General features: G+C 41.0%; 1 protein-coding gene across 13 annotated transcripts in view; it reads left to right on the top strand.

The window, feature by feature from the left end:
* The window catches only part of ITPR1 (inositol 1,4,5-trisphosphate receptor type 1), a 188,162-nt gene that overhangs the window by 43,696 nt on the left and 121,735 nt on the right, over positions 1-22,731 (top strand). For 12 of the 13 annotated variants that reach the window (XM_068907210.1, XM_068907212.1, XM_068907209.1 and 9 more), the window contains 7 exons: positions 12,269-12,384; positions 16,032-16,118; positions 17,898-18,056; positions 19,326-19,424; positions 19,924-20,007; positions 20,091-20,237; positions 21,604-21,699. In XM_068907210.1, the coding sequence (XP_068763311.1) occupies positions 12,269-12,384; positions 16,032-16,118; positions 17,898-18,056; positions 19,326-19,424; positions 19,924-20,007; positions 20,091-20,237; positions 21,604-21,699 (788 nt within the window). The remainder of the gene's footprint in view (positions 1-12,268; positions 12,385-16,031; positions 16,119-17,897; positions 18,057-19,325; positions 19,425-19,923; positions 20,008-20,090; positions 20,238-21,603; positions 21,700-22,731) is intronic. The other variant, XM_068907215.1, reaches the window with a different exon arrangement.

The raw sequence follows: 22,731 nt of genomic DNA, 5'->3' as shown, positions 1-22,731 counted from the left end.
ATACAACGGTCGTGCCTTGAAGCTCAAATGATGAGGCGTAAACTCTTGTGTTCCTTCCTTTGGCGATGGAAATAGCTTGAAGTTATGCTGTTATGGTCCTTAGGTTTCACTACAGTTCCATCACAAGGAGCAATTAAAGCTTGGAGAAATGAATTTTGGTTTAAAACAGTATTAAGGAAAAAAACTTTTATCTAAGTGGTAGGGACAGGGATAGCTAGGTAAAGTTTTAATCATTGCTTTTTTTTTTTCCTCCTCCCAGTCTCTGTCAGTTATGCGTTGCTGTGAAGGCCTCCCAGCTGAGAGTGTCAAATGCCACATTAACGCGCAGATTTGTTCATCTCTCTGCAGCTGGCAGAAGAGGGGATGGAAATGAACGGATCTGTTGATTCACTCACCCTTGTGAGAAGGCAACAAATAACAGGCCTCGAAATTCAATGACGAGTAAATATTGTGTTCTTGAGGACAGACTGGCAGTGTTCGGAGCCGCACACACAGGCGGGTACGTCCTCGCTGGCCGAGCGGGACTCCTCCGGCAGGGGGCCAGAGAGCAAAGCCTTGCAGAAGTGGAGCACCCGAGCACGGTGCAAAGAGGCTCCCCTTCGACATCCGCGACAGCGGTGCCAGAGAGATCAAAACCCTTGGAGTCCAGCGCTTGCGTGTTCTCACCATAGCATCAGTGTAATGGGTGTTTTAGGTTCCTTTTGTCTCAGACGTTCAGGGAAATAAGGCAGTGTTGCCATGCCACGCTATGGCACCCGGAAGAACCTGTAGCTCTGCCTAATAGTTGGGCAGAGAAGGTAGAGAAGTGAAACTGATGTTTTCCTTTACAGATGTGTTCCAGCTCCTTCACTTTTGTATGAGATCTTGGTGTTACTGTCGCAAGCTGTAACCATTTCCCAGGGACATAATCTGTTGTGATAAGCCTAAAGGTCCAAGAAGCTGCCATGCGCATTGAAAAATAGATATTAAATTAATGCAGAGTATTTATTTCTGCAGAAGGCATATGTTTTTAGGCCTATATCGAACATCCCTTAGAGACAGATGATCGAAACAAGTTCTAGGTCCCTTTTCTGGAGGAAAATGAAGTAGTGGAGGAGGCTAAAATAATTAAACGAGATATCTGTAGTTTAAAAGAAAAATTTGGGGAGGGGTAAAAGCAACTTAGTCTCTCCTGAGAAATGAACAATATTCTCTTCAATAACTCTACATTATTACTTGTCCTTATCCAGTAGCATATGAGCTGTTTTATGCAGCAGGATTTGGTGTTTTTTATTTTTTATTTTTTAATTTTACGGGCTCACTGAACTGCAGTGTTAAGTGCCGCGTCAGCATCTCTTTCCAAGCATAATCTGCGGTGATTCTGTTGCCCGTTTAGAATGATAGTATTGCAGTGCATTTTTTAAAAAATCCAATGAAAATGTAACGTAGGCTCCTGCAGGCTGGGAGGATAAATGCCTTCAGGCCTCTGCTGGCAGCCTCTGCTTCCGTTCATGGTTTCTGAACATTTGTTCTTCCCATTTGCAATCCGGTCTAGTGAAACTGGCTTATTTGCGTTTCTATTATCCAGCTGTCTGACTTTTTTAATACAAGTGGGTTTGCTTCTTTGGCTTTGAGCTCTCACTTGCCTTATTTGGTAAAGTAGTGCTCTTAAGCTGTTCCTGGAAGGGGCTGCTTTACTAGTGTAGGGACTATTTTCCACTTTCATTTTTGATCTCTAAAGCAATAGATTGTGTTTTAGCAGCAGTGCTGGCACGGCTTAACTCTTCAGTGCTGTGGACCTGGGATACTGCAGGTTTTCTAAGCGCTTGAAGTGTTTTATTCTCAGCTGTAGTACGCCAGCAGGCTGATGCGGACGATCTGGGCAGAGGCAACATATGGCAGCACTCGTGTTTGCAGTGTATAGCGTTTCAACATAAAAATCTACTTTTTAAAATGACACAGAGCAGCCTTCGGTGCTAAGATGACATTACAGAGGACTCGGCCAAGTTTTAATTAGTTGCTTGATTTGTTGGTGCCTTGAGCGCTCTGCCCCGAGAAGGGGAGCGGCGTGCGCCGGCTGAGCGGACCCGGACAGGTTGAGCAGCACTGTTTGATGGGCTTCAGCAGGAGTGTCTGCGGTCCCCTGCCAAAAGGGAGGGGACTGTTTAAAGTAGAGAGGGAGAGGGCCTCAATAAGTGAGGTGAAAGGCTCAAGCCAAGGGTGGGAATGGAAAGGAGCGAGGAAAAGCTTTACATTAAGAAAATGGATGGGGACAGTGGTTTTTCATTCTGTTTGCGTGAGCGCAGCGCTGCTCGGCAGCATGACTCCGCTCCATTCAACTCCAGGGTATTGTTCCTTATAATTAAGGCAGGCCTGCCCATGTTTTACATTTTTCTTTTCTTTACTTTGCTAAGCTCTCTCAAATTGTGCTGCTCAGGTCCATTTATGTTAACAGACTTACGGGGAATCTAAACATCTGTGTTGCAAAATGCACCTTTCTGGACGTTGTGTCCTACTGTCAGTATAGCGCTGGGTGTCTGCTGCCATGCTGCTGGTAATTGCATTTTTCACAGCTGGCAATCTTCCGTGAGCTCTACAGGGAAGAAGAAAACTTGTGGCGTAGTGGTAATGATTCACTCATAATTACCTTGAAAAATTGAAGGAATAGTCTGAAAATGGCATTGCAGTTCAGTGGGGACATATGGCAAAGACTGCGCTTTCCTGACTGAATACAGGATGGAGAACAATAGGCTTAGGCAGCGTTTCTGTAGGAAAAGATTTAGGAATTACAGGAATTGCAATTTGAATAGGAGGAGTCAATGCTGTGCTTGTTATTTAAGGGGGGAAAAAAAAGCAGTTGCTCTCTTGGAATATATAAAAAGAAACATTGCCTAAAAGGCTATCTTGTTTAGTTTTACATCTCATACTTCAAGAAAGATACGAGCCTACTAGGGAAAATCCAGGGAAGACTAGTGGTCAGAAACAAGGTTGGTTAGTCTTGTGCCTCAACTCAGTAGTTGAGTCCTAGAATAGATTGCTTTAGGAGATATGTCAGGAATGGAGCAGACATAGTTAATTTCCTCCCTGAGATGGAGGAGTGAATTAAATAAGCTTTCTAAGGGTCTTCCAGCCCTGTGATTCTGAGACGTGGGCACGTCTGTGGAAGTTGGGCCAAAAGCTGGGAAAAATGCAAGGCAGTGCAAAAGGAAAGAAACAAATGAGCGTTTCAGGTGCTTTTTTGGTGGTGAGGCTTTTTAAAGCCAAATTACATGTAAAGAATGAAAATCAAGTTACTATATTGAACAGCTGGAAAAATTGCCTTTTTTTCCCCCTAAAACTATGGCGGTTTATTTCTTATGACATACGCACAAAACAGTCTTAAATAGAAACAATTTTTTATTATGCTGTGGTCTGTCTAATAACATAATCATGTTCTCTCTCTACTGCTCCACGTTTACGCTCTTCAACGGTGGTTGAAATTTGATCTATTTCTTGTTCTTCCTGTGCTCAGGCTGCACGAGAGCTTCTTCTCCTACCCCCGCTTCCTGACCCGGTAGAAACCTCCTCAAAGATTTCTGTTGCTGCGTTTGGAGCAGGAGTTTTATTCCGGAAAAGGAGGGACAAGTGAAGAAGCAAATGTGAAAATGAAATCCAAGGGGCTAGCAGTGGAAACAAAATGAAATCTAGCGAGCAGATGAATATACTTTGATTTGCTCCTGGCATAAAATTTTACAGGTGCAGACAGAAAAGACCTGAAGATTTGCAGAGGATGTTCCAGGGGTCATGTTCTACCACTTGTGTTTTTAATGCTTTGCGATGGACCTTATGAAAGCTATTAAAAAGGAGGAAGACCAAGGGTAATGGAGGGCTTCCTGAGTTAAGAATATAGCTATCAAGGCTGTGACAAAGGCTAAAGCCAAGACAGTTTACTTAAATCTTTCTGCAGTGCTTAAGTCCATTAGAGCTGCTGAATTCCCTTCAGGTAGAGGATGTTATCCTTCTCCTTGTGGTGTGTAAAACTTAATTTTCAGAATCTGTAGGAGAGAAAAGGGAACAGGGACAGGAAGGGTTGGCCTTTTGACTTGGAGGTTTGCCTCTTGTCCAGATTTCTTCTCGTGCTGGACCAGAGACTGAAATGAGCTATCCAAAGGAGTAAAAATGCTCACTGAAACCAAATAACCTACTTGAGATCAGGGAGTGATTTAAATTGATGTATGAAGTTGTGAACTCTTCTCTAGTTTTTCATTTCTATGTTTTTTCTTTTCCCCTTCCTTCAACTTTAAGAGTTTCTTTTCTGGCTTGTATTTCTTACTGGCCACGAACTATGGTGATGTTCTGACTGACTCTTTAGATCCTTGAGATTATTCTTGGCTTAGCTTAAATAGCTTCTGTTGGTTTAAATTATCCTTTGTGTCCATAAATAGGACTGTCCCTTAATGCTTTCAAGGATATCTGGTATGTTTGCTCTGTCCGGAATAGTTTTCTACAAGGCGGCTCAGTGTGTCGTGGTGTCTTCAGGTGTCTTGTAACTCTCTGCAGTGGTCAGTCGAGGGACGCGCTGTCCATCGCATGGCCCCTTCTCCACTGTAACTGGGCTGCCAGTTACCTTGGACTCTTTAGCTGGATGCCCTCGATGTAAAATGGGATATGCTTTAGTGAAATTGATCTTTTCTTTTTTTCCCCCTTCTGCTTGTGTTGCTATCCCTTGTGCCTTGGTTTTCACGATGCCCCTTCAAACAACTTTGCCAATACCAGAGACCAAAAACCAGCTGATGTTCCCTACAGATGTTTTCCTTTGGAACTGCTTGTGGTATCTGACATCTAAATATTTCTCTCTTTTCAAGTAGCAATTTTCTTTCTGAAAAAAGGCCAGAGAGGTTACATGCAGGGAAAAAAAGCAAACAAACATTGCTGTATCCTGAACTCTTTTGATATCCAAAATGTTTACTTAAAGGTATTTCTCTCATGTTAGTCCTTGGCTTTTGGGGCGCTTTGCTGCCTTTGTGGTCTTGAGGACTTCTGGGGAGGTTTTGTTTGTAATGTTATCAGTTAGTTGTCTTTGCTTTCGTTCTTTAGGTTAACCTTGGGAATGGCAATGTGTATAGAGTATGAGGTGATTTTTCCCTGCAGACAGGAACTACGTGTTTGCTCTTCCTTGTCGGAATAAAGTTTTCTCACTCAATTTTTGCTGAAGAAGAGGCTTATCCTACAGTAAACATGGGTTACATTGTGCAATTAAGCACTATATTTATTACTGTGACGTCACTAAGGATTCTGTGAAGCCATACCCTCATTTGTTTTGTGTTCAAAAAGCCATTGCTTTTTAATGAATGTCACATTACAAGACTGTTGATTTGGTAGTCGTTGATAATCAGTGTCCAGCTCTCAGATGCATAGCTTTTCTTTCTCTGAAATCGCTGTTGCAGTCTTCTCCCATTGTTCGGTGACGTCTCGGCTCTAAGTTGCTAACAATTACATTATTTCCTATGTTTTTACAAATTGAAAAAATTAAATAGTGATTTCCATTGGTAGAACTAAGCATAAATGCTTAGTGAGTGGCAAGAGGGTGCTTTCCCCAACATCTTGGAAATACGGATGGAGGGTGGTTATTTTAACAGAAAAATACATTTAGGTCATAGCTCGTTTGGCCTCTCCATGAACTGTTCATTGCAAGGCTGATTCCTCTTTATGCTGCTTTAGAAGGGAAGCCATTGAAAGCTCTTGAATCAGGCAAGATATTTAACAGAATGCAGAAGGGAAGTAACAGATTTCAGAGAAGCATAAACCTGTAATATATTTTGTCATGTAATTAATTTGGAGCATGAATTCTGAATGATTGGGTAGCTTTGCAGTGACATATGCAACTGTGACAAGATCTCTTAGCTTGGAACATAAAAGCCCTTCTGGCCTGTGTTTGACTTGTCCCCAGTTGTTGCATGGTAGAACTATTAGCAACACGAGAGGTTTGACTTCAGTGCTCTTTCACTGGGCTGAAAGCATGCAGTTCAAGTTTGTTGTCTTGCTTTTTTTCCTGAAGCTGCTGCTGAAGTGGGTTCTGCTGGGATAGAAGTAGAAGGTCAAGCCTTGAACTAGTGCTTCCTGCCAAAATACATGTTTTGAAATGAGTTGTTGTGCTCCTTGTAGAAAAGCTTGTTCACTGCAAATTGAAAATGAAAGGATGTCTTCTCATCACAAAGACAGTAATTTCAGTAGGATCAGGATCATTTTTTTCCTCTCTTTATGGAAATGCAGGAATGATTAATAATCAACACATTTCTGTAGCCTCTTTTGTACTATATTCTTTGAATCTCTTTGGCTGTCATCTATTCATTTTAAAACTTGGAAGGAACAAGCATAGAAATAGACAACGCAGTAATCCAGGGGCTTCTGAGAAGCTGAAGCTTATCTGTGATTTCATATATCCGTTTTTTATTATTCTATACGCTTCATGCTTTCTGCATGAGAACATTTTACTTCCAAAAAGGTCTTCATTTTGTCTCAAAACAAATGATCTCTTCATCTGTGCGGTGTTATCATCTTTGAGGGTACTAAAGCTATGAAACCTTCATAAACATAAGGTCAAAAACTTCTATGTAATATTTGCAATATTTCCATCATTGCTGGCTCTTACTTCATCTTTGTTGCTCTTTTTATATTTAAAATTATCCTAATACTATTCTCTAGTGTGAACGGGCTTTGGTGTTGGGGAAATGTCAGGTATCTAAATAGAGAAAAGCTTGAAGAGAAACTGCTAAATTTCAACAGGGAGGTGTTAATTGTCTTTTAAATTTAGTAATTCCCTACAAAAAGGGAGTTTTTATCAAGCAACCAAGAAACAGCTGTGTTGGTGTTAAATGTTCAGCAGGTTTTGTAAGTGACTTATTTAAATATCTTTTTCTCTATAGATTTCCCTTTTTTGAGACAAGGAATAATTTCTTACGAGACTTTTTTTTCTCAATTGCTGTTTTGTGAAGTCCAGGTCTATATTTAAAAAAAAAAAAGGCACCTTTTTATGACCAAGAAAATATTTGATGCATACCTTCTCAAACTGCAGAAGAATTGGTGAAAACTCTCCTAAAAAGCCTCAAGGAAGGAAGAATTGGAAAAAGTGAGTGGCATACTATGCAACCAGCCTGGTGGAAGCTACAAGTACTTCCAGATAACTTAGGAAACAGCACGCTAATGGCAGACTAAATTGTGTACTAGAAGTCAAAACTGGTCTGAGCTGATCACTCCATAGTAGTGAGGGAAAGTTTTAACAGTAGCTGGTGTCCAGCTGTCACCTAGCAAAGGCTGAAAGGCTGAGGCACCACTAAGCTTTGAATATCAGCAGTGCAAATTTAGACCCTTCCTAAGCTGTATTCATATATAGAGGGTGGACTTGACATAAAAACATCACTTAATGCCCCAAGTGGTAAAGAAACCTTCTGAAGAGAAGACTGAAATTGCATATGTTGTACAGATGAGTTCAAGGTATGTATTTCTAAAGAGTTGAGGTGAAAAAAGATATCTGTATCTTAGCTGGGCTCTGGACTCTTCCATTTGCTTCTCCAAGTTAATAGGTATTTACCATTTTGGACAAAAATACTTTATAACAATCTTATTAACACACTGCCTCAATGCTGCTTAAATTCCCAGACAACTTTTAATTGAACAGCTAAAAAAAATTCTAGGAGTGTAATCTGGATGTAGTTTGACCTTTCCTTGGTGTTTGGAGGGAATTTGCCTGGGAAAAGAAAAACGATTGAAGACTTAGTGCCTTCTCCGCAACTTTCTTGCTCGTTTCTCTCTTCCTTTTCTCACTTTCAGAAGCAACGTAATGCACCCAGGATGCCCATTTTGGACCTGTAATTGCGCTTTGTGAACTTTCCTGAGGTGCCTGTTGTACATAGATGCTTGTGATCTGTTTTAAGGATAATGGAAGATACACCTAACAGGCAAATGTGCTGATTTGATGACAAATTTTCCATTTACAAGTTAGTCGAAGTAGTAAAGACCAAAGGGAAATATTCAGCAGATTTTTGCTGTTCTCGCAACTCCCTTCCTTCTCTTTCCCCCACCCTCAACATCTGAGGTTATGCTAGGCACAAAATGCGGATCTCTGCTCCCATTTCAAACTTTGTTATATGGATCGTTGCTTTTAGTGAGCTGATTTCTAATGACTGTAAACCAAACTTGACTCCTGGGGTCGGAATCCTGGGTTCCTGACTTCTAGTATGTTGATGGCGGGGCAGGGGTTAGTCCTCTAGAAAAAGCTGTGTCAAGTTTTCCAATTGCAAATTTGCTAGAAGATTGACCGTGTCCTCTGTTGCCAACACAGTCAAAGACACTCAAGGGAGTCCCACAAACTGTTAAACTGGGCAGGGCTTGGGCTGCCAGGTGTGTGTTTTTCATTGAGAGGCACACTTTAAAACAGACTTCATCTAAATAAAAGAAAAGAAGAAAAGATTGATAGATCTGGTTAGGTTTTTCTAGGTGGGGCAGAAGGGATTGCAGTTGGAGTGAACTAGCTGGCAAGTGTCTCTTCACTGAATCCCCAAACACTTCAGAACATGGTATCTTCTCATATTTCTAATATCCCTGATTTTTCATTATTCCTCTGTATTGCTGGTACATGCGGAGGATGACCAAATGTTACTGTCGGGTATTTTTGTGAGATTCAGGTGGCAGAGGGCTATGTGGGAATCTAAATGGCTGAGTAGTCAGAACATGGAAATATGGCATGGTGCAATTCCTGTCTTACTCAGTCTGCTTTATTAGAGGCAAGGCGATTGCTGACAGAGGAACAGAATTTAGCTTGGAAACACTGAAATGCATATTGAAAACATGCCCATATAACCTTCATTCATCATCTTTGTGCATATGCATGATGAGGAAGTACACAATTACACAATCACTGTTTTTTTTTTCCCTGCAGGACCTTTGCTTTTTTCAGTATTGAGGCTTGATAATGATGTCATCACTTAATCAGCATTTACCCCGTATTTTGTTTTTCTGCTTATTCAGTGTGTGGCTGCCTTTTTTATGAGATATTGTGCAGATCTGAAAACAAAATGTATTAATTCTTTCACAGATAAGGATGTTCTGTACCATGAATATTTCAACAAGCTGTATACAGTAAGATGCGATTCCTTTGCAGTAAGAGTTTTATTTATCAGGAAAACCGTCCTATATGGCTAAAGCTTTCTGAATAATTAAGAATGGTTTCTGTTATCGGAGTAGGCAGCTGTTTTCTTTCAACTGCAGTGAAGTCGGTGAGCTACTGGACTACGCTGACTTTGTTTTGGAGCTGTTAGAGATCGACTGAACTTCCTTAAGTAGAGCATCTGACAAGTAGTCTGCGCTGTGCTTTGCTTTGCGCACTCGTCAGTACTGTGGTTGCGTTTGTTCAACTCAGATTGTGGAAGTATTGTTGACCATGATGATATTCGGGCTAGCATGGCCTTGCATGTTGACTTTTGTGAACATACAAACCCGTGGCATCTGGAGATCTGAAGGCCTTTTGACTGTAAAGGTCATGGAGTTGGATCCCCTTCCTAGGTAAGTAAAATACATTCTGTACTGACCAGGACTCTGGTCATATTAAGGTGAATGACAGATGAGGCTAAGTTTATCTCTTCATCCACTACTGAAGGAATAGGTTTCATAGAACAGATATTAGAAAATAAGTGTTGGGTGCTTTTCATTATTTTAGATTTGTAGCTTTTAAACTAGGAAGAAAAACTGAGAAAAACATGCTATGTTTTCCCTTGTTGCATTGGACAAGGTCAAACATTTGTACACCTCTCGCTTGCAGTTATCCATTTAGAAGTCAGGCCTAACTTGAAAACTTTCTTGGCTGAAAAGGCAGGAAAAAAGTACACTTGCACTGTCGCTAAATCTAGCATACAATTAAATCTTCCATGCAGTTCAGTGCGTTAATTGCTGTCATTGTGTGAACTGATGGCTTAAGCAAAAATAGAAAATGTTATAACTGATGTGTTGCTTACAATGCCTAGTCTTAGCTTAAAGTGCCAGCCTGCAGTGGCTTTTTGAATCCTATTCTGTGCTGTCAATCTCTGTGAGTCATCTTTATGTAAAGGAAAGATGTGTTTAAGAGAGCGTTCTTGAAGTGTAGTTGCACTGCGTTTTCCACTTTTCTGGTGTGGTCAGAAGTTACGAGCTGGTGGCGTCTAAATGGAGGTAAGTGTTTGTGGATAAATCCCCTTTCGCATACCCTCAGCAGCGGTAGTTTTTGCCAGTATAAAAAGGCACTTGACTATTTTTAAAAACCCACCACTCTGGCTAAGTAGATAATTCCTCATTCCAGTCTGATTCTGGAAATTGGGTTGGTTTATAGTTGTAACCCTGTGCCTTATGTTACCACTGCGGCCTCTCAGTTTCTCCCAAAGCCCTTATCTTTGGGGCCAGAAGGAATCGCAGCAAAATTGTCCCACCTGAATATCGCATGTCTTTTCTCAGTGCTCCTCCCGATTCAGCCTGCGTTGTTCAGGATGGACTCCGAAGTTGATTTTCCAGTGTAAAAATAGCTGCGTGTTCTCTCTCGGGGTGACTGGCGGCTTGTGCCGTCCGGTGAGGCAGGCTGTTCGGGGAGCGGTGGAAGTAAGGAAGCCCCGTGCGCCCTGCGTCCAAGGCCGGCCAGCTGCAGCGCTCCGCGCTCCCCCTCCTGTTGTCGCCTTCCTAGCACAGCTGCTTCACTTGTGTCCTAGTTGCTGTGCTGGAAATGTCAACAGGAGAGACTGCGACTGCAAGGACAGCTATACTCCCGTCTTTCCTCTCGCTCCTTGCCCAGTATGCGTAACTCCTTTAAAGGTCCCCAGTACCGTACCCAGCTCCTTCTACTGGCCGCCTGGGCCTGCCAGCTAAGTAGACCGTGGGAAACGCCGCCGTTTGCAGCGATGCCTGTGTTACCGGCCAGTCTGGCAGCTGAAGATTTGCTCTCAGGTGAAATGAAAATCTGCCGCTGTTTTCTTCACAGCATCGGGAAGGGGTTTTAGTTGTGAAGAACTTTACCCTTTGGTCAGAGGCGCTTGATGCTGGCTGACGTGCCCTGCGGTTACTTTGAGGGTGGGTTAGACGGGCAAGCTGTGCAATGGCAAAGGATGTTTCGCCTTAAGAAAGCGGACCGGACAAGTGTGAAGGGGTAACGTCTGCAAGGGCACAGCGAGGTCACGTTTTTGGGCTGTGTCCGAGTGGGGCTACGTCTCCACAGCAACTTCAGCTTGTGGCAGAGCGGAGATGGTGCGTCTTCGCGGTGGGTTTTGTTCCCTTTTGGTTAGCGAGTGTCTGATGCGTGTCTGTTAGCAGGGCGAAAGTCATGCTTTTTAAACAGCGAGAACAAAGATAGCTCTCTCCTTAGCCTCCTGCTGCCCAAGATGCAGCACGCGCTTGTTAGCGTGCGTCAGGAGCCTTTAGAAATACGGGCCGGGGCCTGCCGCCCCGCTCTGCCCCGTTGCCAGCGGGGTGCTGGGAGCAGCTGCCCTGGGGTTTGGGCACCTGGTTTAAACTTCTCAGCTGCTACTTAAGGCGCTGCCTTTGAGTAGCTTCATGTAATTTTTGCGTTGCCAGTTGCTTAGCAACAGCCAAGAGGAAAAAATAGTAAATGCAGCCCATTTAGTTTCATTACTGATAAGTGAGCATCTCATTAATGGAAAAATATATTTATAGTAAGACTGATCAGCTGTCGCTCCTGACTTTTGCCGGGCAGAATATTAAATGAACAGTGTCCGTGAACTTAGTAAAGAAGCTGACACCTCCGAGCTGTGCGCTGAATGTCTGTCTTTGCGTTTGCCTCATGTTATTCTGAAGTATTTTGTGCTGCTGCTGCTACTTTTATTATGTGAGCGTCTCTGATTTTCTTTGCCTTGTTTTCCCAACAATAGAAAGGATTTGATGAAAAATATAAATCTCATAAGCCTAATATTAATTACGTGAAGTAATGTTACTGCTAAAGGATAAAAACTAAAAGTTGAATGTTTGTAAAAACAAAGCTATGTGCCTGGGAAAGCACTGAAAGTATTACTATTTCAGTATGGTAGGATTTTTGACAGGGACAAGTTACTTTAAAGTTTTGTGATCTTGCATCAGAAGTTTGGCAGCGACCGTTAATTTTTATCATTCATGGGGCAGCATTCCTGTTGCCCAAAAAAAGCGTTTGCCTGATGAAGCGCTCTGTAGAATTTGTTTATAATCCTTTCCTTGTTGCTGAAATGTTCAGACAATTTAGCAATAAAAACGCAGATAATTATGAATGGCTGAAGCAATCTCTCTATTTCATATGTTTTTATAGATTGCCTGTTTAAACTATGCCCTATGAACCGGTACTCTGCTCAAAAGCAGTTCTGGAAAGCAGCAAAACCAGGAGCTAACAGCACAACAGATGCAGTGCTGCTCAATAAACTGCATGTAAGTATTAATGGTTAGGCTGCCGTTGCTCGTAAAACACGCTCGTCCATACTGCTTTAAAATAAGTACGTCCAGCAAACTTGACACCCTTAAGCAGAGAACACGGAAAAAGCCTATATAAATTCGCATGCAGAAATCCTTTTGAGACATGCCTTGCGATCTAAAGCTCTGAACAACCTCTGACCCGTGACAGGTTGTTCGGGGCTGTGTGTCCTGCCGTTGATCTGCACCACATTGGGTTAGTGCTGTGGTGGCCGTGAACGCTTTAGTCGTCAACCTGCGCTAACTATGGTAGTGCTTTACGTGGACGTTTTGAGCGGTAACAGTATTAAAATGTGACCCTTCAAGCAACTACAGAGGAGAGTCGATTCTCGGGCATCATATCTCAACAACCTAAGTCATGGGAGCTCGCTGTGCTGATACCCAACCCTCTGAGCAGTTTGTCTGATAGATCACGCAAATATTGCTGCCGTTAACCTATGTGAAGGTTTATGGGTTTAGGACCAGAGTAACTATGAGGCCACAAAATTCCTTCCATGTTAACTTTCAGTCTTCAGTATTTTTACGGGTAAAATGTTGGCATTCAGCAGTTGAAAACCCAGTTAGGGAGCTGATTGCTGTTTTTAGAGTTCCTTAAGAAAGAGGGGGGAGGGGAGGAGGAGGAAAAAAAGCCAAGTAACTTAAATACCATCTGTTGACTTTAGAGTTAAATAAACTACATGTTTGTCTTAAAATTACATAGCTAGAGTACTTCATGTCAGAATTACAATTCTAAATATTTTTAGTGTCTTAAAGCCTATATTAAGCTCATTGTAGACTGAAATATAAAATGGGCCCTGTAGGAGAGTGCCATTTGCTGATTGCCATATGGCTGCCTTACTCTTGCGTTTCACAAAGACTGAGCGCTTGACTCATTTTGCTTTTGAAAACATATTTCTAGGTTATAAAAGTATTAACTTGGCAAGGAGAAAGTTATTTTTGTACTGGCTGTAGCACAAAGGTTCCTCACTTATGCCTCATTTCTCCTGTCCCTTTAATGATGATTCAAAAGAAAATACTGTTGTAGTCTCAAGCTTTAAGTGCCAGATGACTCTGGCTTTGGTTTTTTTGGTGTGCAAGGGAAGGGGAGAGGAAAAGACAGTTTATCCCCCCAAGATAGGTGTGCATTTATGTATTTTACAGAAAAGTGTGCTCTAAATACTGTCATGTTGAAGAAAAATACCTTGTAATTGTGCTGGGTTACAACGTCATTTAAAGCTGTCATCTCTTTCCCCAGTACTTCCCAGTTCAGGGGTTTGGGACCAGTTCCTCCTCTTCTGACTGACAGGCTAATATCTAACCGTTTCAACTTGCTGTTGGAAGTCCAGGATTAGATTTTTCCAATATTTAGTCACAGCTGAGTGGTGGTTATACTGAGATGTGCCACCATGCAGGAACAGCTTACTTGATTTGATGAAAGGATTTGATTACTTTACAATTCTTTTGGAGATGGTTTAAAACACATCGCTTCCACATAAAAGCTAAGCCGATTTCTGTAGCGTGTGCCAAACCGGGTCTTTGATGGCCTGGGGCTGCTGCATGGCTTTAAAAGAATTTGGTCCCATGTACATCATTCATATATCAGAACTTCGTTTTCTGCCAATTATATGGTACATGTGTCATCTTTTCCATTTATTGGTGCATGGAAAATACTAAAAAACCTGTTTTGCATAATGTATGTCTGGGGGCTGGGGGAGAGGGGAAGGGTATGCCCCAAAACATATGTGCAGCTGTTGCCTTTGCCCATGATTAGGTTTCTTTATCGTGTGATTTTTAATGCATATAATTTTTAATGAAATTGGTGATCCAAGAGGTATTCATCATCACTTGCCTTTTTTGGCTTCTGTTTGTCTACTGGTGGAATTTATTATCTACTGTGGAGTGCTCAATGCTGAGGTCGGGTTATTTTAAGTTAATGCCATTTAAGGGATTTAAAATCTGGGACACTTGTCTTTCTTTGGTGTCAGGAATTCAATGCTGTTTGAAAAGCTGACATCTAGCGGCCAGAGAAAATGCTTATTTCTTCTTGAATGACACAGGTAGCATTGTCAGCTTTGTTAGGTGCTTTTGAAATGTATCCCGAATCTTAATGTATTCTATTTAAAAAATAATAATAAAATAAAATAAATTTCCTTTGGAATAAATTTGGCGCCCAGCCCTGTGCCGGCATGGAAGCCCTCTCACGTTGTTGCTGATAGTTGAGGGCTTCTAGTACTTACTTCAAGAAGTCCTTTCTTGACAGAATATTTTGAACTTGAGCAGAAATAATGTTTTATTTCAATAATAAAAAGGAAACTGTCCTGATTATAATTTTGAATATATTTTGGAATTTAGAGGAGCAGCTGTATTCCAGGTTCTCCTGGAGAAAAAGCCAGCTATCCTGTCTAGCAGAGTTTCTAAAAATAGCAAATTGGATGTAAGCTGAAGATGACAAAACTTCCAACAGCGTACAGAAAGCTCTTCCTTTGCAGTGACTAAACGTTGTCGCATGCTCTTCCGTTCTTCAAATTTGCCTCTCTACAGTTAGGGCAAGAAACTTTGCCCACAGTTCCTCCAAGGAGAAACCAGACCTAGCATAGTCCTAGAGATCTGAGAACCAAACCATAAACTTTCATGCATAGCTTTCTAAAAATTTATATTTAAATTACTCTGTACAGCTACATATCTGCTAAAGTAAATGTAGATTTTTTTTTTTAAATGGAAAAAAAACCATCTTTCATGTGAAATGAGAGAGAATTTCTTTACCCCATGAAATGGTTTAAAAACAACCTGGGCTCAATACCTCACTTTTAGTACAAAACACAATTCAAGAGAATAGTGACTATACAGAGTACATATGACAAAGCAGTTTTTGTAAGAGCTGATTATTGTATTAAATTAGGTTTGATTAAATAGAATTGTGTTACTGTGGTCATTCAATTGTGCGGATGCTTTTGCTTTTATTACCATGTTAGTATGATACAGAAATGCACAGCTGTATTGTCATGGGCAGGCTATAAAGTAGCACCGAGAATCCTTTGGTAATAAAGTCTGAAGCCTGTGATGTAGGGAAGTTGGGAAATCAAATGTTTGGAGCTGCAGCAGGTGTATGTAAATGTCATGTAAATAGTCCTGTTGAATGATGATGGTGAGGAGAGCTGCTGTATAAAAAGGCAGAGTGGAAGAGTTGGGGCCTATCTTGGCAAAGTTAAATAAAGGACCAAAGCTGAGATCGCGTCCTTTCATTTTATATAGAAGTCGATTAGAAAGGAATATGGATTTCGTGACTTGAATTGTCACCTTTCCTTTTCATCCTCCATATGGTGATGTTTTGTTATCTTCTCGTGGCTTGTTTTCGGATAAAAGCTTTTCATCTCGTATTTTATTCAAAAAGTTTGTCAGATTTAAGTAAGAATATGGATTCCATGTTGTTGCTGCTTCATCTATAGGATCATTTAATGGTACGCGCTCTATTTTCCTGAAAAACTCAGAAAGAAAGGGATTTGGATACACAGCTTCAAATTTTTCCTTTTTTCCAGTCCTATGAGATACTTTTACAGAACCTGGGGTGTTTGACCCACGCTATTTATAAAACAGCTGGTGATTGAATTATCCTCCTTTAATTTCAGCATGCAGCAGATTTGGAAAAGAAACAGAATGAAACTGAAAACAGAAAGCTGCTAGGAACAGTTATCCAGTACGGCAATGTCATCCAGGTAGGTTGTGGGCCTTTTTGCACGCTATATAGGATTTTGCTCAAAATCCCTTGTTCAATTTGACTGTGAAGTTGTGAAATTCATAGACGAGAGCATGTAGCTTTGCATGGTCTGACAGAGTCCTGAAGTGTGATCCTGTAAAGCAAGAACTGTGTTTATGGCTGTGAACTGTGGGAGGGCATTGAAGAAGGTGGTTGGTGTTTTTATTGTTTATTTTATTGTGGGTAAGTTGTGCTTTTTTTGAGGTCACCATGTGTTTGCTTTCTTCAGGAGTATTTCTTTTCTGTGCCTTTTTGCGCTTGGCCATTTGGAAGATGGCACACAAAGAACAATGTTGTTCCAAACCCTGTTTCACACAGTCAAATGTTGACATACCAAATAATAAACTGGCAAAAGCAGGAGAAGCAAGCCATCTGAATAATTGCAGTCCACTTAAGCAAAGAATTTACTAGGTCCCAGGGAGTGAAAAGAAACTGAAATCACACATCAAAACCAAGAAAACGGAAAGTATAATAGTTGCGTAATTAAAGAAGAACGTGTCTTTAAATGGGGAGTGTCATCTGCAGTGGGTGCTGGTTCACCCTGAAACCAGAACAGACCTGCTTCCACTAAGTAGAATATCTCAGTGCTTTAGAAGTAGGGAAGTTACCTGAGCATTTTGAGTCTTAGATTAAGAAATTCCTGTACAAATATTTTGACTTTTGTTCTGTTGACGTAATTCCAAACAACAGAAAGGGTGGCCAGGAGCACAGACAGGCTTTATTGCTGTAAGGAGGTATTGGCTAGCTGTCCTTTAAAGCAATTGCAGTCTTTGGAGCAACCTGAAGGGAGGAAAGGCAAGGGAATGCATTCCTGGGCTGAGTTAAGCACGCTATTGGCCTGCCTGTTTGAGGCAGAATATCCACTTTTAATTGAACCCTGTCAATGCTGGCCAGCCTCTTCATCACATGGTGAAAGAAAGATGGCAGTATCTATTTTCAATCGATCAGACTACAAGCATCAACACTAAGAGGAGTGCTAGGTTTTCGCCTGTATTTTCCCTGTGGTAGAAGTGTTTTGCAAGTAACCACCATTTCAGCGTCACAGAATCACAGAATGGTTGAGGTTAGAAGGGACCTCTGGAGATCGTCTAGTCCAACCCCCCTGCTCAAGTAGGGTCACCCAGTAGTTAAAAGGCATTAAAAAGCTGCTGTCTGTGTGAGACTGCTTCTTGTTTGCAGAATGTACTGAAAATCTAGCAGCTGTTGATTTGAATTGAACAGGGTAGGAACTAGGGTGTGACCTCTTGTAGCTTACGTTTACATGCTGATTGTATATAATCCGTGTGAGTTATACGGTGGAGGGTCTGAGAACAGGATTTTTTGAAGAGTCTTCAAAGAGTGAGGTTTCCTGTTAAGCAAATCAGAAAAGCAAAGCAGCTGAAGAGCAGCCTTACTTCTCACCACTCCCTTCTCAACTAGGGAAAACAACTGCTTTTGTAATATTTTGAGCCTGTATTTTTGAGCAATCTGTCATAAAGTGGCATGGGTTTTCATGTGCGTCCATCCTTTGCTGGAGAAGGGATGGGTATATTAACTGAAAACGTTTTGTGCTGTACGTCTGTATACTGAAAGATGTCTCAGTGGAATTGTGCCTGCATTTATCTTAACGTTTATATAACTTTGTTTAACTTTTATCTTAATTTCTGCATATTATTGTGGTTGTCTTATGCATACTCAATATCTATTGAGGGGAGGAGATATGAGCATTCTTAGAACTGAACTCTAATTCTTATTCTAGCTGCTTCATTTAAAAAGTAACAAATACTTAACAGTAAATAAGAGGCTTCCAGCTCTATTAGAGAAGAATGCTATGAGGGTGACCTTGGATGAAGCTGGGAATGAAGGTTCCTGGTTCTACATACAGCCCTTCTACAAGCTACGCTCCATTGGAGACAGTGTAAGTGCTAAGAAGAGTTGTTATCTTCCTATACTGTTTTGTGCAAGGCTTGGGAAAGCCTGTTGCAGAAGCTCTTTCTTGCAATTAATGAAATGCGCAGATTTTTTGTTTAGTGTGCAATGTTGCAGCAACAACCTTTTTCCTGTGCTGTAATGAAGGGGAGGCAAACTACTATGGTAACTAGTATTTTGGAAACAAGGAATGATTTAACATAGGAAGGAATAAGGGACCTAACTACAATAGCATTCGGAATTCCTGTCCACTTCAAAATGGTAGGAAATGTTGAGTTGCTTCAGGAGATTTAGAACAAATAATTAGCATCTTGGGTTTCAGTGTTGTCAATTTTGAATCAAAATCCATCGTAACTTTATATTTGAGGATTGAGGTAATAATGAGGTTAAATGGTCCTGTTATTTGTGGGAACTCTGGAAAGTAATTGGTTCTGAATGGAATGCATAACCGTTTTAGTCTATTCATCTGTTTTGTGCAAATCTGAGGCACCTGGGTAGACGATCTGCCGAAAATCAGGAGAGGTCAAAAGAATCAGTATGCTCTGTGGTATAGTCCAGGCGTATATTTGGCAGCTAAACACAGAGGACTTTATCAAAAAGGAAAAATTTAGTTAGTAGACTAGCCCCATATATTTTGGTGCAACTGTTCCTTTTCTACACACAAGCTAGGTAAAGCCAAAACATAGGTTAATGCAACCTTAGTGGTCATTAAGCCCTTTTCGTTCCCACTGATGTTTGCAAACGTTTTATCAAAATGAGCAGTGCCTGTCAGTACAGAGAAAGCCTTTTTGTTTTTTTAATTTAGGAAAGACTTTACCCTGAAAGAAGGGAAGCACAGGACCTTTACTGTCCATAATAAAGTATATTTATCTTGAGTCGTATGCCAGTCTGGTCGAGAATCTGATTTTACAAATGAAGAGGGCATCTTGAAGGAGGAGGGGTTTTGACTGACCTTTTGCTATAGGAATTATTTGTTAAATATTAACCAATGAAACAACTGCATGAAAAGTAACGAATGAGTTATCAGAACTGTAGACTGTGTTCTCTCTGTAAGCCTTGGAGTCCAGGAGCATAGGCCTTTTTTCCTGCCTGAATGACTGAATATGGTAAACTGAATTCTGGAGCAATCAGAATTCTGGTTTTCATACTCAGACTGGTATCTCTGCAACCTGCAAGAAGGTGATTTCCTCTTTTCACTCCCATTAAATAAAGTTTTCTCTGGTTGCAAGTTTGTGTCTGATACTGTACTTATCTGCAGGTTGTCATTGGAGACAAAGTAGTCCTGAACCCTGTCAATGCTGGCCAGCCTCTTCATGCCAGTAGTCATCAGCTTGTCGATAATCCAGGATGCAATGAGGTAAGGGCAGAACGATTGAACTGGTAGTGCAGGAGCTTGCAACGACTGTACAAACTTCTGTATGTTTCAGCAAAGCTGCTAGGACTTGTGTTTTATGAAAATTAAGTTCTCAATGACTATGTTGGTGGGTGCCTGTAGCATTGTTTTGGAACAGCTATCTGGTAACTCAGTACCTTAATAAAGCTACCAGACTTTTCTCCTATCTGTTGGGCCCTAGGCAAAGATTCGAGTTTGATCTGCTTTGCTTGATTGGCAGCAGATAGAGAAAAATAAGATTTTTTCTTCAAATAAACATCATTGTACCATGACTATTGAAGCAAGTTGCTTTCTGACAAGTTAACTCTGTAGTTACTTTTTCAGGCCTGAGTGCAGGAGTGACTTTCTTTTTCTAATAGAGCAGGGACTGCAGTATTCTGTTGAAAATCACGTTAAAAAGTAAGGCAGTAGCTTGTGGCAGTATCTTATGCAGTGTGGCTAATGGTTTTAGTTCTCCTTTTAGGTCAACTCTGTGAATTGCAATACAAGCTGGAAGATAGTCCTTTTCATGAAATGGAGCGATAATAAAGATGATATTCTTAAAGGGGTAAGAGTCAAAACTTGACTTGCTCGTGACTTGTTCAGGGATGCATAATGTCCGTATTGATCATGCTGTCTGGGCTTTGGCAGGGGGATGTGGTGAGGTTGTTTCATGCAGAGCAGGAGAAGTTTCTGACCTGCGACGAGCACAGGAAGAAGCAGCACGTCTTCCTGAGAACTACAGGGAGGCAGTCAGCCACTTCTGCAACGAGTTCAAAAGCACTGTGGGAAGTAGAGGTAAGAATGGTAACCAAGGCTGGGGGTGGCTATGCAGTAACAATTACTGTTTCTGTTTAAAAACTATATGCTTAGATTTCTTTTTTTAAGTACAAGTCCTGCTGGCATTTGAAGTTTAATCTTAGAATTCCTTTACTTACTGTGCTTTCTTTTTTGCAAAATGAAAACTTAGTTCTGATTTCTAATGCCGCAGCAGATTGCTCTCGTAACAGGTCCTTGACGATTCAGAAAAGGGGACAGAGAAGCACCTATGAAGTCATTTTCTCACCAGTCGCTAAAATCCAAAACTAGCTAATAATTTCAGCTAACTGCTGTGTGTACTGAGCACACTGTTTTTGATATTTAATATTGTGAGTGTGCACAGCCTCATCTGATAGATTACACCTCTTTGCTAGTCTCTGTGCACTGTTTACCTGGACTATATTTTCTTTAATTGGCTTTTAAATAGAATGACTAACGTCTTGGCCATCATAGGCTTCTTAAAGCCCCCCCATTGGTGGTATTAGGCTAAAATAGAGATGTATATAGTTATGCTTTTAAATGTTTGTCATGCGACCTGCCTGTGAGAACCGTAATTGTTGTTGTAATGGTGGATAGGTATTTATCATGTTCTTTTTTTCCAGACATATCTGGTTTGATGTACAGGTTTTCGCCTATTCTAATTGAGAGCCTGCCTGTAATTTAAGAGCTTTGAGACAACAGATCAATGGCTCCTGTGGTATCTGCCCATGTGCATGCAGTTGCCCTGTGATAAACGCTGGATAGGCAGTTGGAGGTTAGCTAGTCCTTCCCTGAGAGGCAGGGGTCAGCTATGCTGGGTTTTCCCAAAGAAAGTAGGTGTACCCAAAGAGTGGCTGATAGGCAGTAACTGAGCGTCTGGTGTTGGAGGTTCTGCTTGCCACAGGAGAAATTTGAGACTATATATGACAGTCTTAAAATTATTTTGTACAGTACTGTTACATTTGAAACACTTCCAGGTGTCTTCCCTCCCCCACTTTCTGAAGGTCAAAACCCTAACTATATTAAGAAGTTAAAGGATCTGATGCATCTTTCTAGGAAGATTCCTTCCCCATCCCACCCCCCCTCTTCTTTCTTCAAGACCTAGCAACACATAGACATCTAAAGCTTCTTTAATTCATTTTCTACCTACAAAAAAATGAAAGTTCTTAAATTCTGGAGGTGAGTTAATGGCAGTCTGCTTGAGGTATGTGCTGTACAATATGATGTTCACACATGAAAGGTGTTTTTTTTCTTTTTTTGAAGGTGGTTCTTATTCTGTTTCCTCCTAATGTAGGTGAAATACAAGAGTATTTGAAAAGGAAGGTCAGTGGTGTGTAGTGAAAATCTGGCTTCCCTGTCCTTACAGGTGGTGCAGCATGATCCTTGTCGTGGTGGCGCAGGATACTGGAATAGCCTTTTTAGGTTCAAACATCTTGCTACTGGACACTACTTAGCAGCAGAGGTAGGTGTTGGAGGTTTCCTTAGGAACTCTGCCTTTCCTTCCGCAGTATTTTCTTCCTTTTATATTTTCTGAAAATCTCTCATTTCCCAACTTAAAAATAGAAGCAGATGAGGGAAGGAGAGGGGTATTTGGGCCCTTGGTATTAATGCGAAAGTAGAGGGCTAGGCACGGGAAACAAAGGAAAAGACTTAAAAGAATACTGCAGTACAGGGATAGCGTTGAGCTCATTGCACTTTTTATATGAATTCTAGAGGCAATAACTCCTCTCTTGCAAAGAATAGACCAGAAATAGCATCCTGTCATGCGGGCAGCAGAAATCGAGGTGAATTTATTAATAGATGAATAAATTGTAAATGGCTGAGAGCCTTTTGGGGGAAATGAATTTAACTGCTGTTAGTTTCTCTCAAATCAATGATTTCCGAAGAGAATCGTAGAGCTGACTGTAAAATGGAAATGCAGTTACGGTTCAGACCAGCCTTATAAGAGCTATTGATAATGTTTAGCTGTCTTAAGTGTAAAATAAGCAAGTCTGTTTCTCTCTCTGTAGTGGAGTTTCTTCTTTCCCCTGCCAATCTTCAAAATTTCAAGACATCTTATAAAAAATATAAAAGCTCCAAAGCAAGCTGGAGATTATAGTTTTGTGAGTTTTACTGCTTAACGCTTGCAAATGTTTGTTAAAATTACTTTTGTTTACTTTAGAGCATAGACATATCAACATGTCAATACACAAACCTGTGTAAGTAAAGGATGTCCTAGATGTAAGAGCGCATAGCAGGGTGGAACGGCTGTCTTGGCCCATGCTCTTGACTTGAGAGCTCCAGTGGAAAACATCCAGATTAAATATTCCGTTTTATACTCTTCTAATTTTCAGATTGTGAAACAGCATTTTGTCACATGCACACACACATTCTTTTCAGTAGTGATCCATTATAGAGCTTTACCAGTAAATCTTGGGTTCACTAATCAGCTAAAGCAAAAGAAAACCATGATCTTACATCATGCAAAAACATAGGGGAGGAAATTGCTTGGTTG

This window comes from Struthio camelus, chromosome 14, assembly GCF_040807025.1.
Source record: "Struthio camelus isolate bStrCam1 chromosome 14, bStrCam1.hap1, whole genome shotgun sequence".
NCBI lineage: Eukaryota > Metazoa > Chordata > Aves > Struthioniformes > Struthionidae > Struthio > Struthio camelus.
The sequence above is the reverse complement of the archived record's forward strand: the minus strand, read 5'-3'. Positions and strand labels throughout refer to the sequence as shown.